Here is a 20,981-nt window from a genome sequence, read left to right on the forward strand (position 1 = left end):
GACTCTCTATGGTTTTGAACACGTCTCTCAAATCACCTCTCAGTATTCTCTTCTCTGAAAGAACAGGCCCAGCCACTCCAATCTATCGATGTAACTCAAGTCAGCTTTCATCCACATCAACCTTTTCTGCATTCTCTTTAAAACTCTTCATCTCAGGAATAAATTCTCTACAGTGTTGAAGGAGGCCATTTGGACCATCGAGTCTGCACAGACTCTCTGAGAACCCTACTTATATACCCCACTAATCCCCCTAATTTTGGGACACCAAGGGACAATTTAGCACAGCCAATCCACCTAACCTGCATATCTTTGGACTGTGGGAGAGAGCGGGAGGAAACCCACGCAGACACAGGGAGAATGTGCAAACTCTACACAGTCACGCAAGGCCAGAATTGAACACAGGTCCCTGGTGCTGTGAGGCAGCAGTGCTAACCACTGTGCCACCATTGAGTTGAGTGAACCTTCTCTCTACTGCTTCTTACCCTTTCTTTTTAAATAATGAGACCAAAAGTGTACACAGTACTCCAGATGTGGTCTCACTAAGGCCTGTATAGATGCAGTAAAAATCCCAATTTTTGTATTTGATTCCCCCTGTAATAAACATCAATGTTCTATTTGTCTTCCTAATCACGTGCTGTATCTACACACTAATATTTTGTAACCAATGTATCTGTACATCCAGGTCTCTCTATACCACTGAGTTCTGCAATCACACTCCATTTAAATAGCACACTGCTTTTCTATTCCTTCTGCCACAATAGGCAAGTTCACATCTTTCTACATCTGTCAATTTTTTACCCAATCACTTAACCTATCTCTGTCCCTTAGCAGACTTCTCTATCTTCTCTTTACAACTTACGTCCCCACCTATCTTGGAGCCATCAGCAAATTTAGCCACCATACATTTAGCCAAATTATTAATGTAAATTGTACAGAGTTGAAGCCCCAGCACATATCCCCATGGCACTCCACTAGTTACAGTTTGCCAACCCAAATATGACCCATCTATCCCAACTCTCTGTTTCTGTTAGCTAACCAATCCTGTCTCCATGCAAAAATACCAGTTACCCCATACTCCATGCACTCTTCTCTTGTGTAGGTACCTTTGATGTGACATCTAATCAAATGTATTTTAGAAATCCAAACAGATGACACCCACTGGTTCCCCTTTATTCACCTTGCTTGTTACTTCCTCAGATGAGTTAAACATGATTCTCACTTTCACAAAACCACGTTGGCTCTGCCTGATCACATTATGATTTTCTAAATATCATCCTTTATAATAGATACTAGTAATTTCCCTACGATTGACATTAAGCTAACTGGCCTGTAGTTTCCTGCTCTGTATATCCCTCCTTTCTTAAATAAGAAGTGTAGCTATTTTCCAATCTATTGGGACCTTTCCAGAATCTAGGGAATGTTGGAGGATTATAACCAATGCATGTATTACTCTGCAGCCAGTTCCTGACACTAGGATGCAGGCCATCTGGTCTTTGGAGATGCAACAGCCTTTACACCCAATAGTTTCCCAGCACCTTTCCCTGGTGATAGTGATTGCTTTATCCTTCCATTCAGCTTTTGATCTACGAGTATCTGGGAAGTTCTCTAAGTCTTCCACAATGAAGATAAACATAAAATACCTGCTCAATGCCTCTGCCATTTCCCTGTTTTCCATTATCAATTCCCCAGGCTCACTCTCTAGAGGACTGACTTTAGTTTCTAGTTTTTTATTTAAATACTTGTAGAAACTGTTCCTACCTGTTTTTAAAATTAATAACCAGTTGACTTTCACACTCAACTTTATCCCTTTATTCATTTTTGTCATTTTTTCGTTGGTTGTTAAAATCTGACAGTCTTTGACCAAGGGAAAATGATACAAAGTTTGAGAACATGTACCAACCGACCTCAAGAATAGCTTCTTCCCTGCTGCTATCAGACGTTTGAATGGACCTATCATGTTAAATTGATTTTTCTCTACACTCTAGCTATGACTATAACACTACATTCTGCACCCTCTCCTTTCCTTCTCTATGAAAGATATGTTTTATCTGTAGCTCACAAAGAAATCACTATATCCCAACACATGTAACAATAATAAAACAAAACAACCTGTCACTATACAGATTGTGATAATGTTTCTTCCTCTTTGATACTATTCTGATTCTATCCCTTGGGACTTTCACCCTGTGCAAATCCAAGTTACAATTGTTGCTGAGCATGTTTCGCTGTGTCTCTGTGACATGTTCTTTATGGTTTGGGTGCCTCTCAGCCCCGCCTGGCGGCAGTGGGATCTCACAGACCCGCCCTGTTTGCACACACACTCCGCCCCGGCTCGCTGGCTCCGGCTATCGGATGCAGCGCCTTTGGCATGGTCCCGATCCGCGACTGACTTCACCTTAGCCGGCGGCAGCATGTCCCGGGACCGCTTCGGCATCCTCAGCACCCGGCAGCTGAGGGATGTGCTGGAAGACGAGGAGAAGCTGAGCAGGATGGTGCAGCTGAGCCCGCAGGTAAGAGACAGAGACCCAGAGAGAGCAGGCGCCGCGGTGTAATGAGAGGCAATGGGAAGCAGCCCTGCAGACGGCAGGGACTCTGAGATACTCAGCGATTTCCCACTGAAACGCAGCCAGTGTGATATTAATAAGCACAGCAACTGACAAAGCAGCAGCATTCCTCACCCCCATTGTCAGGACCCTCCTGAGGACCTGTTATTCACAGAGAGATGCTGATGGGACCTTTATTGAGGCAGGGCAGAGTGGCTGGAAACTGGATGTGATGAGCTCTTGTCTGGAACAATAGAGAGAGATTCGCTCACGTTGTTAATGTGCCGGCAGCGACCATCACTCAATCCTGAGAAGATGGAAGAGATCAGAGGGGAGTATGTGCCGGCTGGGATCTGTACCCTGAACCCACACTCACTGCTCCGCCAAAGGGGTCCCAGTCAGAAGCTGCTCCACATCCCCAGTCCTACAAACAGGAGACTAGATCCTGCAGCCAACAGGCTGAATATTTCCCTGCCTAGGGTTTCAGTGCTTCAAATTAGCAGGAACATTTAATCTCGTGCTTATTAACTTCAAAGTTGCTTTAATAATCGCACTAAAGAGCCATATAGTCACCCAGTTAGCAATAAATCACATCACATTTAAAAATCTTTCCTTGAGCACTCCCTGTCAACCTTTCCCATCAGGAATTCCTCTGCCCACATTTACATTGAGATTGCCAATGTCAACATTTCCAATGGGATTGCCAATGTCAGCTGGTCACGCTGTAATTGCGCTCTCCTGTCAGTTGAGGCGCTGCAACGTCATGGAGCATGGAAGTTTACATAGATAGCTCCCATTAGAAATCCAATCTACTACATTTTGCTTAAAAGACAGAATTGGTTACTTTAGACCTAATTTAGATAAGCGTGCCCTGTCTGGATGTAATTGCGTTAGAAGCTGTTCAGAGTGAGTTTACCAGACGAATGCCTGGATTGGCTGGGTTGTCTTATGAGGAAATGTTGGACAAGCTAGGCTTGTATTCACTGGAGTTCAGAAGAGTAAATGGCAATTTGACCGAAACATATAAGATCCTGAGAGGTCACGATGGGGTGGATGTGGAGAGGATGTTTCTTCTGGGAGAATCGATGGTGTTGGTACACAGACTGATCAATATCAGCAGCCAGTTCAAAGTGTGCCAAGGTAACTCGTGCCAATAGCAAGGCCATGATCTGTGGGAACTGGACTGACTAATCCCTTGTCCAGTTCAACATCAGGTCAGACTGTCTGGAGGTGTTGGGGATATGGTTCACAGGGGCCGGGGCACACATTAGAAACTGAAAAGAGTGAGTAGCTATAGTGAAATATGTGCGAGCAACACTCCCTCTCCATTGCGGATAAGAAGCTGGTCATTGGGTGCGAGGTGTTAGTGTTGCTGTATGTGGTACAGATCTGGCCCATTCCTCACTCCTGCACTGTAGCGGTTACCCAAGCTGTAGCTGCTTCATGTGGGGGTCAGGAATAGACTGCGTTCATAGGGACACAGTGTACAAACCTCGAGATAAAGTGGGGGGGGGGGGGGCAGATGCGCAACATCACCCTAATCCTGAAGGCCAATTTTGTGTGTGGCTATATCAAGCTGTGCTCTGATCGTCAGTACACAAACACCAAGGCCAGGATTTTACCAGCTTGCACACCCCCCACCCCCACCAATTGATGGGCAGAGCAAGCTGGTAAAATCATATGAAAGCTGAGAAATCGGGATCACGCTCGATTTCTCGGCTTCCGCAGTCTTACGAGAGTCGGATTTCCGTCGAGGTCGGCCTCTCACCAGAAATGGGTGAGAGGCTGAATAAATTGCTTAAATATATAATAATATTAATTTCCATGGCATTAGCGAGCCTAGTGCTGAATTGTCCAGATTATGGCCTCATCAGGAGAGGTTCCTTCCGGTGAGGAAAACGCCCGCTCCCCATGAATGGGGAACACTCGTGTTGGCCTCGACAGTGGAGCCGGAACCTATTGGGGACGGGGGCCCTCAATGAGCAGCCTGATGTGGGAGGGGGGGGCTCACTGCCACTCTTGTCTGTGATCAGATTGGGAGCAGCCCTGTTTCCCAATTGTTACAGATAGCCACGATCAGCCTGTGTGTTGGTAGGGGTAGCAGAGGCTGCATTTCAGGTGGGGTGAGACTCGCGATTGGCTGCAGGCCCCCACAGTGGCAGGGCTGGGAGGAGTTTGTTCAGGCTGTCAGTCCCCTGCTGTTGGAATTGCGCATGTCCAGAATCAAAGGTCTGTGCATGCGCAATAGCTCCTTCTGCAGGCTGCCAGTTGCATTAAACCCAGCCCACTGCCTGCAGCAGCTGGAAACAGTCTAGACAATTTTCAGTGTACTATGTATACAGGATTGGGCATGAAATACACCTAGAAAATGGATCAGGAACTCTTCCATTTTCATACTAGCTTAGAATCATTCTTGTAAAATGCCACCCCAGATGTCATTACATGCTAAGATTCTACCTATCCCCTTCTTGTGAAGGATGGGTCACATTGCCTTGGAAGTCATTGGACTGTGCTGTCCCATTGTCCCTTGTGGAAAAACGTGTTCAAAAACACACCTTTGAGCACAAGTCCATTGGGCAGTGAATGCATGTAACATCCTACCACTCCTTTGGGAAAGAAGATGGTGGATCCTGTCAGATGGTTCCTTGAGCAAACTGTGACAGTCTTTTGATGAATGCCTCATCACCAGAACTTTCAAACAAGCACCAAGACCCAGCTTGTCTGGTGGTGAGAAAGGTCCCCCCACCAGATTCTTCCTAGATGCCAAAGTCTCACCCCATCCATGCGTTGCCCTCGAGGTGACTGTAGTGGGGACAAGACCATTGTCCATCTCCCAGTGAAATGTGTCTTTGCAGAGACAGTTGGAGAAAGATGCAGCAGTATTTGATGAGGTTCATCTCGGGCAGCTCTGTGAGGCAGGACTCTGTGTTCTATGAGCTATTCCCAGGGATGCACACCAAGACAAACGCCAACTACTGCTGGAGAATCATCAACTCAGTGAAAGAAGCTCTCTGGTCTGTCCAAAACTTGTTGGTATTCCAGTGCGAGGAACTGTCCCTGACCGAGTGTTGCAGACTTCCATATTCCAAAGCCCAGGACTACCTGCTAGGAATATAGGAAATCTTGGGGCAGCTGTCACAGAGTTGCAATGGGGAAAAGTTGCTGTCTAAGGTCTTTCAGCCACAGTGAATTGAATATATAACCACCTTGGGCTGTATGATTCCAATTGAATGTACACAGTGAATATTACATGTATCACAACTGTATTGCAACCTAACCCATGTAGACAATCTGAATATTATTGCACTTTGTGTGATGGCCATTTTGAAATGTTTGTGATGTTCTCTCAGGTACTTTACAGACAATGTGTATTTTTGAAAGAGGAAACCTAGAACTAGGGGTCACTGTTTAAAAGTAAAGAGTTGCCCATTTAAAATGGAGATGAGGTGAAATGTTTTCTCTTAGAGGTGATGAGACTTTGGAACTCTCTTCCTGAAGAGGTGGTGAAAGCAGAGTCTTTAAACATCTTTAAGGCAGAGCTAGATAGGTTCTTGTTAAGCAAGGAGGTGATGGGTTATCAGTGATAGGCAGGATGCAGATTTGAGGTTAATCAGTAATTATGGGTGATTTTAATATGCACAAGAAAAATCAAATTGGCGAGGGTAGCTTCAAGGAAGAGTTCATTGAATGTATTAGAGTTTTTTTTGGAGTAATATGTTGTGGAATCAGAGAACAGGCTATTGTAGATTTAGTATTATGTAATGTGATACATGATCTCATGGTTAAGGATCCTGTAGGGAATAGTGATCATAGCATGCTAGAATTTCAAATTCAGTTTGAGGGCAGGAAACTGGAGTCCCACACTAGCATTCTGGAGTTAAACAAAGGTAATTACATAGGCATGAGGGCAGATTTGGCCCTAGTGGACTGGGCAGGAAGACTAAAAGGTAGGACAGTTGATGAGCAGTGGCAATTGTTTAAAGAGTATTCAAGTCTTCCCTAATAAAATGTGTTCAACAGAAGAGGAAGGGTGGCTAGAGGGAGGAAGAACTTCCACGGCTAAGCAAGGAAGTTAAGGATAACTTCAAGCCAAAAACTAAGGCATATCTTATTGCAAAGGCCAGTGGCACACTGGAAGATTGGGAAGCTTTTAAAGATCAACAAAGAGTCACTAAATAAGAAATAAAATGAGCAAAGGTAAATTACCAAAGAAAGTTTGTGCAGAATATAAAAATGGATAGCAAAAGCTTCCATAATTATGTAAAGAGGAAGAGAGTAGCTAAAGTGAATGTTGGTCCCTTGGAAGATGAGACTGGGGAGTTAATAGTGGGGAACGCAGAAATAGCTGAGACATAAAACAATGTTTTGCCTCTGTTTTCACAGTGGAGGACACGAGTATTATCCCAATAACAACAGAAAATGCAGAGGTTATAGAAAGGGAAAACTTAGAACTATCGCCATCATGGGATAAAAAGTACTAAGAAAATTATTGGGATTGAAGGCAGGCAGATCCCCAGTGTCTGATGGCCTACATCCTAGGGTCTTAAAGGAAGAGTCATTGGAGATAATGGATCCATCGGTTTCAATATTGTAAAATTCCCCGTATGTGGGAAAAGTTCCGGTGGATTGGAAAAATACTAATATAATGCGATTATTCAAAAAGGGATGGAGGCAAAATATAGGGAACTGTCGACTAATTAGTTAACATTTGTCCTTGGGGAATCTACTATAAAGGAAGTAACAACAGGACATCTAGAAAGTCAAAATGCAATCTATCAGAATCAGCATGGTTTTATGAAGAGTAGTTCAAATTTGTTTGAGTTCTTTGAAGATGTAACAAGCAAGGAAGATAATGGGGATCCTGTAGATGTAGTAAATCTGGACTTCCAGAAGGCATTTGATAAGGTGTCACACAGAAGGTTAATACACAAGGTAAGCTCACTTGGGGTTATGGGTAATTTATTAGTTTGGATAGAGAATTGGCTAACCAACAGAAAGCAAAGAGTGGAGGTAAATGGGTCTTTTTCTGGTTGGCGAGATGTAATTAGTAGGGTGTCATAGTGTTCAGTCTTTAGTTCCCAACTACTTACAATTTACATTAATGACTTGGATGCAGGAATGCTAATATCATAGCCAAATTTGCAGATCACATTAAAATAGGTGGGATAGTAAGTTACGATAATGAAATAAGAAATTTATAAATGGATATGGATAGATTAAGTGAATGGGGCAGAATCTGGCAGATAAATCTGAGATTATCCATTTTGGTAGGAAAAATATAAAGGCAAATTATTGTCTAAATGGAGAGAAACTTTGGGGTATTTCGGTGCAGAGAGATCTGTGTGCACAAATCACAGAAATTAGTACGCAGGTACAGCAGGTAATAAGGAAGGCAAATGCTAAAGGAATAGAATATAAAAATAGTGAAGTGTTGCTGCTACTGTACAGAGCATTAGTGAGACCGCACTTAGAATATTGTGTACCATCTTTGTCCTCTTGTTTGAGGAGGGTTGGAGGTACTTCAGAGGAGGTTCACTAGATTGATTCCAGAGGGATTGCACGATTGGACAATTTTGGCCTATACTTTCTAAAGTTTAGTAGAATGACAGAAGATCTAACTGAGGTGTACAAGATGATAAGGGGGATGGACAAAGCGGACATAGAGAGGATGTTTCCCCTTGTAGGGCAATACGAGAGTTCGTAGTTTTAGGATGAGGGGTGGCACATTTAAAACAGAGACGAGGAGAAACTACTTTTCTCAGAGGGTCATGAGTCTATGGAATTCACTAGTCCAGAGCCGGGACTTTTTAAAAGTTCAAAGTCACAAGCAGGCTTACATTCACACTGTAATGAAGTTACTATGAAAATCCCCTAGTGCCCACACCCCAGTGCCTGCTCGGGTACACCGAGGGAGAATTTAACATGGCCAATGCACCTAACCTGCACATCTTTAGACTGTGGGAGGAAACTGGAGCACCCGGAGGAAACCCCGCAGACACGGGATGGACGTGCAAACTCCGCACAGACAGTGATCCAAGCCAGGAATCCAATGCAGATCCCGTGCTGTATGCCACCCTGCCACTCTGAGTAAATTTAAGGAAGAAATGGACATATCTTTAATTAGTAAATGTTTGACGAGCTATGGTGAACAAACGGGTCAGTGAAGTTGAGGCCGAGATGAGTTCAGCAATGATCATATTGAATGGCAGAGCAGGCTCGAGAGGTTGAATTGCCTACTCCTGCTCCTAGTTTTTATATTCTGTCAGATTAGCCGTAATCTTATTAAATGACGGAGTTGGTTCAAAGGGCTGAATGGTCTTCTCCTGTTTTTTTATTGGTATGTATGGTCCAAGTAGTCCCAACTTTTGGCTTTACTCCAGTTGAATAATACACTTGTTCTTCAATGCCATGGAAAATTCATTATCAAATTTAAATATGATATAAAATTAAAGACATTGGGAGTGAAATGGGTCTTTGTCAGTAGCATGAGAGGAGCTCAGTGAATCAGAAACTGATTTTACATCCGTTAAGTTCAAGGTTAAGGCATGATGTGTTTGTTACCTTCTACTAATTCAGTATCCATTTCTTTCACATTACTAACAAAGACCAATTTCACTTCTACACGTGATTCCAAAATACAGATTGATGTGCATTTGTGAGCTCGAATCCAATTATTCCAACCTGTAACCCATAAACGGCAGCTTGTTTGTACGTATGTTGGAAATCAGTTATTTCAGTTGCTATTGTCTCTGGTTGACCTCAGGAATTCACAAGCAGCTAGAATTACCTGGACAGAAAATGCTGGAAAATCTCAGCAGTTTGACAGTATCTGTGGCGAGAGAATAAAGCCAATGTTATGAGTCAGAATGACCCTTCGTCAGAGAGTGTCAGGGTCTCTCTGACTTGAAAGTCTGACTTCATCAGAGCTAAAGAAAAGGGCCATCCAAACTCAAATTGTTGGCTCTATTCTCTCACCATTTTCAGCATTTTCTGTTTATGTTTCAGATTCCAACATCCACAGTATTTATCATGGAATTACCTGGACTTGTGCCTCTATATCCCTTAATCACAGGGTATGCACAAGAGGAGGAGATTTTTCACCCCTCACAAAAGATTGTGTTCTTAAGTGTATGGATGTTTGATGTATGTTGTTGCTCTGTGCATACATGGGATAGACTCAGTGTGTATACATGGGACAAGTCTAATGGTTTGTTTCAAGCTTCCTCTGTATGATCATTTAAAGACAAAAGGCTATATTAGCAATTAACCTGTCAACCACACTCCATTCCCTGGACCACCCATGAACAGTGCAACAGGAAATCCACATGATTTAAAAAGGCAAGTGGGCTTCAAAGTAATGAGGATCAAATAAATTATCTGGGAAATATCACTGCAAGAGATTTTAGGAAAGTTAAACATGTTTAAAACTAGGAAATTGTTCTAGGGAAAATAAAAGCAAATGATACACCAATCTCCAAATTGACTGGACAGGAAAATTACAACTCAGAAAATTAATGACCAAAAAAATAATCACAGGGTGAGGAAGTTGAAGGCCAATAGGAGGAGTGGGAATACTTGCTGCTACAATGAGGATTAAAAGAGATCCTAGATAAACAAAATGATCTGGGAGTTAAATCAAGCAAACACAATACTAAAGCATGTTGGATTCTCCTGTTGACTTAGCACCTTATCAAAATCTCTCAAAGCTTGTTGCACAGTGAATAATTTCATAAAGACAGTAAAATGCAGCAGCCAGACTGCACTGTCCAACAGTCTCGCAGTGGTTACAGAGGCAGTCACAACCTAAAATGTAAAAGTCACACCAAAACTGCCAGATAAAATAGTTTAAATTAGCATTATCCAGTCGCACTAATTTGTTACCCAGTTTCTGTTGCACACCCAAGATCCACAGCTTATGACGTCAGTGCAACAGATATACCTGATATGTGAAAAAGGCTTCAGACTAATGAGTCTCCAGGGACAGATTGATTATATTCTAGACTTGAGGGAAACTTACACTGTGTGTTTGTTTGGGAGGGGCTTGATATTCATCTCTGACCAAGGCCAGAATCAGAGATGAGCAGAGAGTAAAAATAGCATTTGCTGGTATCCATGCTTCATCCTTGCTCCATCCCACCCCTGAACCATTTTCACAGAAGTCAGAGCAGAAGGATAGCAGGGTGATTGGCCTGCAAATGGCCAGTAGCTGATCTGGCTCATTAAGGGCTCCTTGAGGTTCTTATTAAAGAAGGCCCACTGAGATTTTCCAGCTACCTCCGGGTCTCCACAGATGGTGACAGGCAGTTTTGCCTCCTGGAGGTGGCCTGCTATAGGAAGACTTGGGGTGGGGGGTGCTCCAGACATGCACAGAGACTCTCTTTCCCCAGTCAGAATTCAGCAACATCCACTAAAGCAGCCCGCTAACACTTTCTGTCTCTGCCAATTGGGCAATTTGATGAGGGCAGCCAGTACTCATGAAACTTTACCAAATCAAGAGTCAGCAGGTTAAAGTTTCCTTCATAATTCCCTCCTAACTTGGCTAAGATAGTTATAGGAAAATGGTATGTGGAGGCTTCTTGCTTCCTCCTCACACTGTCCTAATAAGGTGGCAGTTGGCTGCATGTAAATACTGACAGGAAGGTGAGGCCTGGCAACTCTGCCCATCCCTTACCATAGCTCCCTGGGTCCACTCTAGTGGATGGTGGTGGGAGATCCAGAGTAACCAGCGTACTTGCCCTAAGTTTGCTGCTGATCATGAGAGCCACGGAAACATCTCTTTCCCATGGAAATAAGGCTCCATATTTACTGCTGAAGATCCCCCACTGAGCACAAAAATACTTTTTGTCCTTTTGTCCTTTCTGTCTTTGGAGATGTATGGTCCCTTTATGTACAAAGTTCCTCTGGTGCTACATTTCTGTCTGATTTCTCTTACATAACAGCAGGAATCCCACTAGAAAACAAGCATGGGACACAGAACAGCCCTGATGCAGGAGAATAGGGTTATGGCAGACAGAAATCTAGCACTAAGTGGAAAAGTCCACCCAGTAACTTCTGGCAGAGAAAACTGCTTCCCAGCCCTAAGTTTGTACTTGCACTGAGTTCATGTTTTTGAGATCTGAGGTTAGCTCCTTCCTGTTTGTGTGTAATGAGCCTTCAGGAGGGCTCCAAGCAGGTCAACAATTAACTGATTGTCTGCTAGAAAAATCAATAACTAGAAATTAATAATTAACTAGACAATTCATTACCATTAATCTGCAGCTCCAGTGCACACAGAGAGGAAAATAAACATTTCCATATTCTGAACGAAATCATTCTGGGAACTGGGAAAGCACAGTAAATTCAACCAGCCCATGGCTTCTTATTATATGGTTCACACTCATCTATCATCCCACCATATCATGCAAACACAAGCCTCTGCAAAAATGCATCAAACTGCCTATTTGGTCATTTTATATTCACTGCTTCAATAGGAAACCCTTTCCATTAAACTCCTTATCCCTATTAATCCACTCTGATCTATATTCCTGCAGTTTGAACCCTTCACTAGGTCAGTCATTTGCTTAGGTCAGTCTCCTGTATGCAAACATCATTGAAGTTGTAAATTGTGACATCATACAATGTCTCAGCTACAAAAATCGGTGGATTCAGCGCCACGCGCTGAAATCGGTGGATTCAGCGCCACGCGCTGAAATCGGTGGATTCAGCGCCACGCGCTGAAATCGGTGGATTCAGCGCCACGCGCTGAAATCGGTGGATTCAGCGCCACGCGCTGAAATCGGTGGATTCAGCGCCACGCGCTGAAATCGGTGGATTCAGCGCCACGCGCTGAAATCGGTGGATTCAGCGCCACGCGCTGAAATCAGGACCATCAAGCATAGATTATTTTTTAAATATGTCATACAATGTCCCAGTGACAGAAATCAGCGAATCCAGCAACACCCACTAAAATCAGTGAATCCAACATCACCCACTGGAATCAGTGAATCCAGAATCATAACTGAAATCAGTGAATGCAGAAACACCCACTGCAATCAGTGAATCCAGAATCAGTCACAGAAATTAGTGAATGCAGAATCACCCACTGAAATCAGTAAATTGAGCGTCATACACTGAAGTCAATGAATCAAGCATCACACACTGAAATCAGCAAATCCAGCATCACACACTGAAATCAGCAAATCCAGCATCACACACTGAAATCAGCAAATCCAGCATCACACACTGAAATCAGCAAATCCAGCATCACATACTGAAATCAGCAAATCCAGCATCACATACTGAAATCAGCAAATCCAGCATCACATACTGAAATCAGCAAATCCAGCATCACATACTGAAATCAGCAAATCCAGCATCACATACTGAAATCAGCAAATCCAGCATCACATACTGAAATCAGCAAATCCAGCATCACATACTGAAATCAGCAAATCCAGCATCACATACTGAAATCAGCAAATCCAGCATCACATACTGAAATCAGCAAATCCAGCATCACATACTGAAATCAGCAAATCCAGCATCACATACTGAAATCAGCAAATCCAGCATCACATACTGAAATCAGCAAATCCAGCATCACATACTGAAATCAGCAAATCCAGCATCACATACTGAAATCAGCAAATCCAGCATCACATACTGAAATCAGCAAATCCAGCATCACATACTGAAATCAGCAAATCCAGCATCACATACTGAAATCAGCAAATCCAGCATCACATACTGAAATCAGCAAATCCAGCATCACATACTGAAATCAGTAAATCCAGCATCACATACTGAAATCAGTAAATCCAGCATCACATACTGAAATCAGTAAATCCAGCATCACATACTGAAATCAGTAAATCCAGTTTTGCCCACTGAAATCAGAATGCAGAATCATCTACTGAAATCAGTGAATCCAGAATCAGTCACTGAAATCAGTAAATTGAACATTATGCACTGAAATCACTGAATCCAGCATCACCTACTGAAATCAGTGAATCCAGCACCAACTACTGAAATCAGAATCATTACAGAGTAGGTTTTTAAAACATCTAAGGGTAAAAGTACATTTGTCTATTATTCACAGAAAAGAAAGTACAAGGACTAACATGGCATGGTCCTAGCTTGCAATCCAGGACATTTGGAATAGGCATTGGGAAATGAAATGGATGGATTATTTTTCCAGTGTTTTATTTTTCAGTGTCATTGTGGGAAGTCCAACAACAATTTGGTCCAATTTTGAATCATAAATTTGGCTGTAGATTCCTGAGAAGGCCATAAAGGAAATCTAACTCACAGTCTACTTATTTCATGTATCAGTGAGGTAGAAGAAAGAAGATAGGAGTATTTACCCACACTGTGAGCAGGTATGTTTCTCTTGACAAAGGTATGCATACTTTTCCTTTGTTAAACAGCAATTGCAATTTTTCTTTCCAAAATTATTCAGGTTTAACTTAAATGTAAAATTTGGTGCTTGTTCATGAGCTGATGATACAGCACCAAGAAGAATTGGATGGCACTTTGGGACATTGTAGAAGTGAGCCATGCATACTAAATGATAGAGTGTGCAGGAACCCATATCCTGATAGGAATGTGCTGCATACATCTGAACTGTATCTTACTGTTGATGTCAAACTCATCAGTTATGTTTCTGCACTTAAGAATGCATAGGACAGGAGTATGCCATTCAGTCCCTTCAGCCTGTTCCAATGTTCAATTAAACCTGTATTTTAACTCCATGTACATGGTTGAATCCATATCCCTACCCAGCAAAAATCTTATCAATTTCAGTTTTGAAATTTACAATTGCCTAGCTAAAGATAGTAATTTGCAATTCCACACAAATTCCGTGACAATGTAAAGGACTATGACTGATTATCTGAACAGGGTTAGCAGTTCTTAATAGGACTGCTGAACAAAATTAACTTACAGACATTCAACCTGGTATTGACGTGACATGAAGTAATGTCACTTATTTCCAAAAACTTATATTGATATAGTGCCATCAACAAGGTAAAAGACTCTATGGATCTGAACAAGAGCATGAACCAAGGAAAAAAAATGACACAAACTCAAAGAGATACCAGGAGAAGTGACCAGAAGCTTGCTCAAACAGATGGCTTTTAAGGATCATGTTAGAGGTGGGGGGGGAACGCAAAGAGGTTTAGGGAGGGAATTTTTATACTGTTGTGTCTTTCAGATAGTGGAACCAACAAGTATTTCTGAGCTGGTTCATGGGTCTAATGTATTCTCTATGAGTGAGTACAGGAGTTGACTGGTACCAATTTGAGTCAAGAATCACTTCATTATTTCTTCATTACTTACAAGTTATATTCATTTGATTCTGCATAATTGCCCCCACTGACTAATTAATGTACACTCATCTCATTCGATAGTTTACTGGTACAATTTGTCATCAAACAGAACTAATGAAGACTTAATGACAACCAAAACCTAAGCTAGCCTGGGTCGTGAGCAAATTTGCTACAGTTCACTTACACCTTCAATTCTTAGCTGAATCTTCAGTTTGTAAAATGTTCCTCAGGATGAAAGGTGTAAAAATAACACATTTAAAATATGATTAAACACTCAAGCCTTTTAGACATTTCCTAACATAGCAGGTGCTAATGAAATGGTGTAAAACCTCACACACCTTAATGCATGATTCCTGTTGTAGCCTGTTAAATGATTTTATCTTTACCACATTTAAAGGTGACTGAGGCTTGTTCCATCTGCCTAAAGCTGGTGAAAAAGTAAATGCAGAGGTGACAGAGGGTTGCTGGAATTATTTTCCACAGTCTCCAACTTTCTGAAGTAAAAAGCAAACTGGGTTATTGTTATAGATGTACACCGCTGCAGGACATTGTGTATTTTGGTTTACCAGAACCAAAGTGGTTAGAATGAATGGTTATATCCCACAGAGGAGAATTGACCAAGTCTGCAGGTTTAAGCTCATTAATAGTTAGTGGTTCAATATGAAAGATTTGAGCTGGTGTGTTCTGATTAATTGCACAAAAACATGTCCTTCTATCATGTCCTGGTGCAGAAAGTGCAGCATGTTATAACTTCCTAAATATCTGTTTCAAAGAAAAGAGAAAATTCTCCTTCAGTTTAACACAAGTTCTGTGCACAAAATATAATTCCACCTCCTCCTTCACCATGGTGGAGCATGTTGTATTTTTAAATAAAAGTTTCTAATGTGAATTAGAGCAATAAGTTTAAAGCAAGTTTATAAGAGTGGGGGGGGGAATTCGATCAAGTTCTTGCTGGCCAGTTCGATGATGGGCACAGTGAGAGAACATGGCAAGAGAGGCCCAGAAATCGGTTTTACGCCAGTGTGAATTTACAGCGTGATCTTCCGCTGGTGCCACCATGGAGGCTCGGAAAACCCTCCAGAGGATGGTATGAACCTCATTTGCATCCCATTGACAGGATGCAGATGAAGAGCCAACACTCCCCCACCTTAGAATTTCTGCTTTGCTGGTGGGAAAACGCACCAGCTTAAAACATGTTTGGAGCAACTTGGTGAGCAGATGTCAGGACTGATCTGAATAATGCCTGGGACTGCTCCAGGATTCAGGATGGTGACTGCCAGCAACCCTGAACCCTGGAATACCACAGCTATACGTCAGGGGAACATCTGCAGGTGGACCTTCCAGATGAGGTCCATCTTCCAGTGTCAGAATGTTCCTGGAGATCGATTTCCATTTCCAGGAGGTCCACCTTCTTCCTTTAATGCTGGGCCAGTGATGTTGGATGTCTTTTTAATATGACAGGCTGCATGCCACCCAGGCCTGCCTCGCCGTTCAATATGGAGTGAAACTACCAGGTACGTAATTAATGAGGTTGAAGCTGGAAGGTTTGACATGTCAGCCTCTGCAGCGGGAAACACTCCAGGCCCTATTTTACCATTTTGATTCTAAGTGCTGGGTGGACTTGAAACTGGGAGTGTTTCAGATCTGTCTTTCAGACCCATTCTCAGACGCCCCATACACACACTGCCTGTAAAATATCAGCGATTCCAAGTTGCGCTGCACAAGCCTGTGTGCGCCCGAAACCCTGCAGCTCCAATCGGCACCTCCAACTGCACATGTGCAGAAGAAAAAAGATAGAATGCAGCTTTCCTGCCACGTCGGACCAGATAATGCCCCCACAGGCATTGCCCCATCCCCACAACATTACTGATCCCGTTATCCCCCCATCCCCTCTGCCACCCAGACCAATCGCTGACCCCTTCCCCTCCCCCCCACCAATCTCAGGCAGAGTGACAGCAGACCCACCCTTCCCACTCACTGACCACAGAATGGCGGTGGATCCCCACCCCCACCAATCTCAAACAGAGAGCTGTCGGATCCACCTTCCTCCACAACTACCCACCCTCCCGCCGGTCTCAAGCAGAGAGCCATCAGGCACTCGACACTTCCTTCCACTTCCTGGCGCACCCGAATCAGACTTCTGTAGAGCATGTCTGTTTCACGCCAAATCTGGATGGGCGAACGCAGTGGTAAAGAGGCATGTGCCAGTAAGGTTGGACGTGCAGCCTGTTAAATCACTTTAAATGCATGCCCAATTTTACCAAGTTTTTCTGTCTGAAAATGGGCACAACTTAATGGTACAATCAGGCCCTCCATATTCCCAACTCCACCTTGGCACTTAGGCTGAAAATGCAACAATTCCATCTAAAACGATAAGATACCATTCTAATAGCCTTTGTAAAGGCCCAGACCAGAAACCCCAAGATATATTATTCAGTTAGCCTAGACCTCCACTTTGATTTTGGCATAATGTGTTTCACTCTAGATATGATTCAAACAAACTTTATTTAAGAGCACAGTTAAAATAGAACTTTAGAAAAAAAAGAATTACCAATTAAAATGCTTAGACATGACAAAGTATAATCCTTAACAACCAACTATCTCTGTAGTTCCAAATTAAAACCACACCACATAGACAAACACACTTCTTCAAAATTAGTTTGCAAAAATCAAGTATGCTTACATGATATTGGATTTTCAGCTTTTTAACACTTCTGGATAGAGTCCAGGCAGCAATTTTTAGAGAAGGATATATCCTTAAAAAAGCAAAACCTCTGAGAGGTAGGTTTAGTCTCCAGCAGCTTCCAGTCACTGACTTCAGAGAAGGGAAAAGAGATACATTGCTCTCTCAACTCCAAAACCAGCACCTGTGTAAGCCCAACTTCCCTGTCACATGACCATACCTGCCAATCATCCCAATCAGGCCCCACCCTGCAAAATCCCAGGGGAAAACAGAGAGAGATCTGGGATTACAGGTCCACAGAACAGCATTGGTTCAGATTAAAACCAACATTCTAGCCATAAGAAGCAGTTATGCTGTTGCAACGATAATATTAGATGCTGGATAGACAGAACGGCTGCGAGTGCCTGTAACTGTTACAACAGATGCTGTACAAGAACATGGCTCAAATACATTTCTTAAAGGCTCAGTGTCATCATAACTTGTGGCTACCTTATCTGACGTGTATCCCTTTAAATGCTCTAATGATAGCTGACATTCAGTTCTACAATACATGCAGTTCAGCCTGGTGTTTCCATCTGCCTCACACACTTGTGCACACTTGCATTCATAAGCACACTCTTACAAACTTGTTTTTACAAACTCATTCCCATACACACTCATACACACTTTCACATATACCCATATACACACGATCATTCACATCTTCACAGACAAACTTTCTCACCCACTGTCTCTCACACACACACTCATACATATTCCTACACACACATACTCATGTACTCTGTCACAGACACACTCTCACACATACTCATACACACAAACACACGCACACACAAACTTAGATACACACTGTTACATCCACACTCTCAGATATATTCATATGTACAAACTCACAAACACACTGTTACATCCACACTCTCAGATATATTCATATGTACAAACTCATAAACACACTCACCATCTGGTTCACTAATGTCCTTTAGGGAAGGAAATCTGCTGCCCTTACTCAGTCTGGCCTAAATGTGACTCCAGAACCACAGCAATGTTGTTGACTCTCAACTGCCTTCCAAGGGAAACTAGGGATGGGCAATAAATGCGGGCCACCAGCAACACCAATGTCCCATAAATGAATTAAAAAAAACAAGAAAGACAACAGCCCAGGAGCAGTTTGAGTTCCTGTAGCTAGGTAGAGAGATCAGGAGAAGCAGAGCTGGCATGGTGGTTAGCACTGCTGCCTCACAGCGCCAGGGACCTGGGTTCAATTCCAGCTTTATTTCAGTAAGGCGTTTGACAAGGTCCCTCATGGTAGGCTGATAGAAAAGGTGAAGGCTCATGGGATACAAGGCCAGGTATGTAGATGGGTGGAGAACTGGCTTGGGAGGAGGAGACAGTGAGTAGTAGTGGAAGGCTCCTTTTCCAATTGGAGGTCTGTCACCAGTGGTGTGCCGCAGGGCTCGGTACTAGGACCTCTTCTATTTGTGGTATATATTAATGACTTGGAAGAGGGGGTAGGTGGTGTGATCAGCAAATTTGCTGATGACACTAAGATGGTTGGATTGGCGGGTACTGAGGAGCAGTGCCTGGCAATGCAACAGGACATTGACAGGCTGGTAGATTGGGCAGATAGATGTCAAATGGAATTTAATCCGGAGAAATGCGAGGTGATGCACTTTGGCCGGAATAATGTGAAGGGGAGTTATACGATAAAAGGTAGAACTATCCGGAGTATAGATACGCAGAGAGACCTGGGGGTGCAAGTGCACAAGTCCCTGAAGGTGTCGGTGCAGGTGCAGAATGGGATGAGGAAAGCGTATGGTATGTTAGCCTTCATAGGAAGAGGTATAGAATATAAGAGTAGGAGTCTGATGTTGCAGTTGTATAGAACGTTGGTTAGGCCTCACTTGGAGTACTGCGTCCAGTTCTGGTCGCCGTACTACCGGAAGGATGTAGAGATCCTGGAGAGAGTGCAGAGGAGATTTACCAGGATGCTGCCTGGTATGGAAGGGCTGTCTTACGAGGAAAGATTGAATGAACTTGGGCTGTTTTCCCTTGAGAGACGTCGGCTGAGGGGGGATCTAATAGAGGTTTATAAGATTATGAAGGGGATAGATAGAGTAAATGGTGGTAAGCTTTTTCCGCTATTAGAAATGGATAGAACAAGGGGTCACGGGCTTAGGGTGAGGGGGGCTAGGTATAAGACAAATATTAGAGGGCAGTTTTTCACGCAAAGGGTAGTGGGGGTGTGGAATGCACTACCGAGTAAGGTGGTGGAAGCAGGCACGCTAGGGTTGTTTAAGAGTCACTTAGACAGCCACATGAGCGGGCTACATATAGGGGGATATAGTAGGCCTTACTAAACATTGTAGGCTTGGGATTACGTTTTTGCCTCAGGGATGTTACAGTCTTTGCCTGTTTAATAATGAATTTTTTTGTCTCCACAGGCATTTAAGTCCAGCAAGGGGCATGCATGTGGCAGGTTGTAGTGGGCTGCTCTTGGATGTTGCTTCGGGAGTTGCCTATTGCTTCATGTCGTTAGTGTGCTTAAACTGGACCATCTCGAGGGCAACATGACAGCTCAGAGACTATCTCTGTTGCTGTGCGGACACATGGATTTGGGCCTGTGTCTGTGGGAGTTTGCACGTTCTCCCCGTGGTTGCGTGGGTTTCCTCCGGGTGCTCCGGTTTCCTCCCACATCCCCAAAGATGTGCTTTTAGTCTGATTGATTGGGTACTAAATTGTCCCTAAATTGGACCTCCCTGATCCTCGCACATTAGGCGTAGACTAAAATCATGAATAGGTCACTGAGACAGTGGGACGGCGGCGCGGGCTCGTTGGGCCGAAGGGCCTGTTTCCCGTGCTGTGTTGTTCTTTGTTCTTTGTTCTAAATGCACACACAATCTTTCTCACCCACTCTCTCACCAACATAATCCCTCTCTCACACACACACACACACACACACACACACACACAATTATACAAACAAGCAAACACTCAGACACACACTTCCACATACACGCATTCACACACACATTCACACAAACACTCAACCATACACAAATTCCACCCAGCATCTCCAGCTAAAAGGGAAATTGAAATGATGGACAAGGAAAGGGAAATGCTTCAGTTGACAAAGAACAGTAGAGCACAGGAATAGACATTTTGGCCCTCCAAGCCTGCACCGATCACATTGTCCTGTCTAGATCAACCGCTTGGGTCCCTCAGTTCTCCCTCTGTTCATATATTTATCCAGATAAGTCATAAATGTGGCTAACATGTCTGCCTCCACCACCTTACTTGGCAGTGCATTCCAGGTCCCCACCACCCTCTGCGTAAAAAAACTTCCCCGCACATCTTCACTGAACCTTTCCCTCCTTAACTTCAACTTGAACCCCTTTGTAATTGTTATTTCCTGCCCTGGGAAAAAGCTTCCAACTGTTCACCCTATCCATA

General features: G+C 43.2%; 1 protein-coding gene across 1 annotated transcript in view; it reads left to right on the forward strand.

Annotated features, from left to right (window-relative positions):
* Positions 1-2,334: 2,334 nt before the first annotated feature.
* The window catches only part of vps37d (VPS37D subunit of ESCRT-I), a 50,799-nt gene continuing 32,152 nt past the window's right edge, over positions 2,335-20,981 (forward strand). The window contains exon 1 of the mRNA XM_080210524.1: positions 2,335-2,510. Within this exon, the coding sequence (XP_080066650.1) occupies positions 2,412-2,510 (99 nt within the window). The 5' untranslated portion in view covers positions 2,335-2,411. The remainder of the gene's footprint in view (positions 2,511-20,981) is intronic.

This window comes from Carcharhinus amblyrhynchos, chromosome 23, assembly GCF_965287045.1.
Source record: "Carcharhinus amblyrhynchos chromosome 23, sCarAmb.v2.hapA, whole genome shotgun sequence".
NCBI classification, from domain to species: Eukaryota; Metazoa; Chordata; class Chondrichthyes; order Carcharhiniformes; family Carcharhinidae; genus Carcharhinus; species Carcharhinus amblyrhynchos.